Consider the following 2,928-nt stretch of genomic DNA (forward strand, 5'->3'; position numbering starts at 1 on the left):
AAGTTGAGGGATGAAAAGCACAAATATAACCATTTTATTATCTAAGGTCATCACTATTCATATCTTCATTATCATCATCTTCATCAACCCAAAACCATAACCATAAACAAAAACCTAAAAAACATCCTTCATTTCTTTTTCATCCTTTTGTCTTCTCACTTACTAAAGTCCCCCTTTCATTTTTTTTTTCTTCCTTCTTATTAACCTTTTTTTCCTATGAATAAAGATAATTCTTTTTATTTTTTTTTGGTATGAAATCATCTTGACCTTAAATTTAATCATCTACTAACTCTTTTAACTCAAAAACAAAAAAAAAGAAGATAAAAAAGAGTGTTAGATGTTTCAGCCATGGAGTTAACCAACAACAACAACACAACTATTAGTACTATTACTACTACTACTACAGTGAAAACCCCAGAAGCTGAAATTGAAACCCCAACTCAGATCCAGAAACTGAAACCTTTTCCTTTTAGTAATGGTGTTCTGAAAAGGAAAAGTTCATTTAACCATAACAATCATCATCACCCTGTTGTGGTTATTTACAGAGAGTGTTTGAAAAACCATGCTGCTAGTTTAGGGGGTCATGCTGTTGATGGATGTGGAGAATTTTTGCCATCTCCTGCAGCGAACCCATCTGACCCAACTTCACTGAAATGTGCTGCTTGTGGGTGTCACCGTAATTTTCACCGACGTGAACCGGAAGAACCAGTTGTGATTCCACCGCCACCTATTGCAACTGCGGTGCTTGAGTATCAACCTCATCATCGTCATCATCCACCTCATCCTCCACCACCTCTGCAGGGGGAACATAGTAGTCCGAATTCACCATCTCCACCGCCGATTTCGTCGGCTTATTACCCAGCTTCTGCACCACACATGCTTTTAGCACTCAGTGCTGGGTTTTCTGGGGAGAAAAATCAGAACCCGACATCAGCTCCGTTGGGTCATTCTAACGGGAGGAAGCGTTTCAGAACGAAATTCACTCCAGATCAGAAGGTGAAAATGCAGGAATTTGCTGAGAGAGTTGGGTGGAAAATGCAGAAGAGAGATGAAGATCTGGTGAGCAATTTCTGTAACGAAATTGGAGTTGAAAAAGGGGTTTTAAAGGTATGGATGCACAATAACAAAAACACTTTCGGGAAGAAATCAGATCAACCCAACTCCGGCTCCGGCGACGGCGACAACGACAACGACGACAACCACCACCAGAATGGTAATACTAACAGCGATAATGGTTTTTGTATTGTTAGTCGAAATAACAATCATAACAATTCTGATTCAGAATTTCATCATCATCTTCAGCTACATCAGCATGAAAGTAACAACAACAATGACAACAAAAAAGGCATAATCCACCATCTTCACACAAGTGATAGTGTTGTTGCAACGAATGGGTCGTCTTCTTCATCTTGATCTAATTATATATGCACAAATAAAGTTTTAACTAGAATTAGTGCAAGAAAGAGAAAAATTCCGAGGCTGGTTACTATTAATCACGTTTATTTTTATTTTTTTTTCTTCCAATTAGAACTGTTTTTTTTTTTTTTTTTTTTATGCTTTGTTGTTAAGGATTAGTGCTCAGCTTGATGAGGATTACACTGGAAAATCAAGATTGTTCCAATGAGCAATTTAATTTGTTAATTTTTCTTTCTTTTGCTTACCGCTGGCCTTGTATATTAATTATGCTACTTAATTACTATAATCTCATTCCATTAAGAAACTTAGCTATTGAGCATTGATTCCTTGTTCTTTTTTTTTTTTTACACTTTTTTTGTGCTGTTAAAAATAAAATTGCATGTCTGCAATTAATTAGGTACAGTGTATAAATTTCTGTAGCTATTTGTCAGAGAAATGACAGGGGTAGTAGGGGCGGGTGGGTAAGGACAGTGTTCTTGTCTGAGATGATGAAGCACAAAGTGATTTATCATAGTATTAGTTTAGGGAGATTAACAGATAATTAATATAATTGTCATAGTATCTTATTAATTATCATAGTATGGGCCTCCAAACGTAACGAGTTTTATTTTTAATAATAATAGGTTATAAATTATTATTTTTTATATAAATATTGAATATTATTCGTGGTACAGTGAACTTTACATGAAAATAAATAAATTATTAGAAGAAATTTAATATATTCGGAGTATAGATAATTTAAAATAAGAATAGTTATATTATCGATTGAAAACTAGAAGAAATCAATTGTATAAAAATTATTAACAATTCAAGTTTAAAGCCCCGTTTGATTTTTGCTTTTAGGTTACTAATATGTTTGAGTCGCTCTTGAGTATTTCTACATTCTCGTCTTTTAACGGGACAGTTGCTCGAGTGATAAGCATCTTAAGGTGGTGAGTTGAATTTCTAAAAGAGGGGTTAAAAAAAAGAACTATTACATTTTATAATAGTTATTCATTATCGACTTTGCATATTTTTTGAAAAATTATAAATAAAACGTAATTTCACTATACCATTCTATAAAAATAATAATATGATATCTTAAAAAATATAATTAAAAAGTGATGATTCATTACTTTTTCAAGTGAACAAGTATTATTAAATATTTTAAAACAGTGTATTGAATAACTTATATGTACCCAATAAAACAATGTAATTTGCAAATCAAATACTAAGTTCTAATGATCAACACTTTGATTTGATTGATATTTGACACCATTAATTGGAAATTTTGTGAAAGATATTTTTGAATAGTTTCATTTTATTAACTCAAAACTAATGTCAAGTAGATCTGGTTGTTTTAAGAAATTTTAATTCATTATTAAAGAGTAAAAATTGACTTATTATACTCCTATTTAGACCTTCTATTATGGGTTTAAGTGGAGTATATTAACAGAATATAATTTGTTATGTTATGTTTGAATTTTTCACTATATTGCAATTACTTTAAACAGTATGTTAATTATATTATAA

At 31.9% G+C, this 2,928-nt stretch overlaps 1 protein-coding gene across 1 annotated transcript; it reads left to right on the plus strand.

Annotated features, from left to right (window-relative positions):
* Positions 1–1,720, plus strand: LOC101268347 (zinc-finger homeodomain protein 10). The gene is made up of 2 exons (XM_019212223.3): positions 1–1,213; positions 1,303–1,720. The coding sequence occupies exons 1-2, from the start codon at positions 349–351 to the stop codon at positions 1,314–1,316; spliced, it is 879 nt and encodes a 292-aa protein (XP_019067768.1). The 5' UTR covers positions 1–348; the 3' UTR covers positions 1,317–1,720.
* Positions 1,721–2,928: the final 1,208 nt, after the last annotated feature.

This window comes from Solanum lycopersicum, chromosome 2 (genome assembly GCF_036512215.1).
Source record: "Solanum lycopersicum chromosome 2, SLM_r2.1".
Lineage (NCBI taxonomy): Eukaryota > Viridiplantae > Streptophyta > Magnoliopsida > Solanales > Solanaceae > Solanum > Solanum lycopersicum.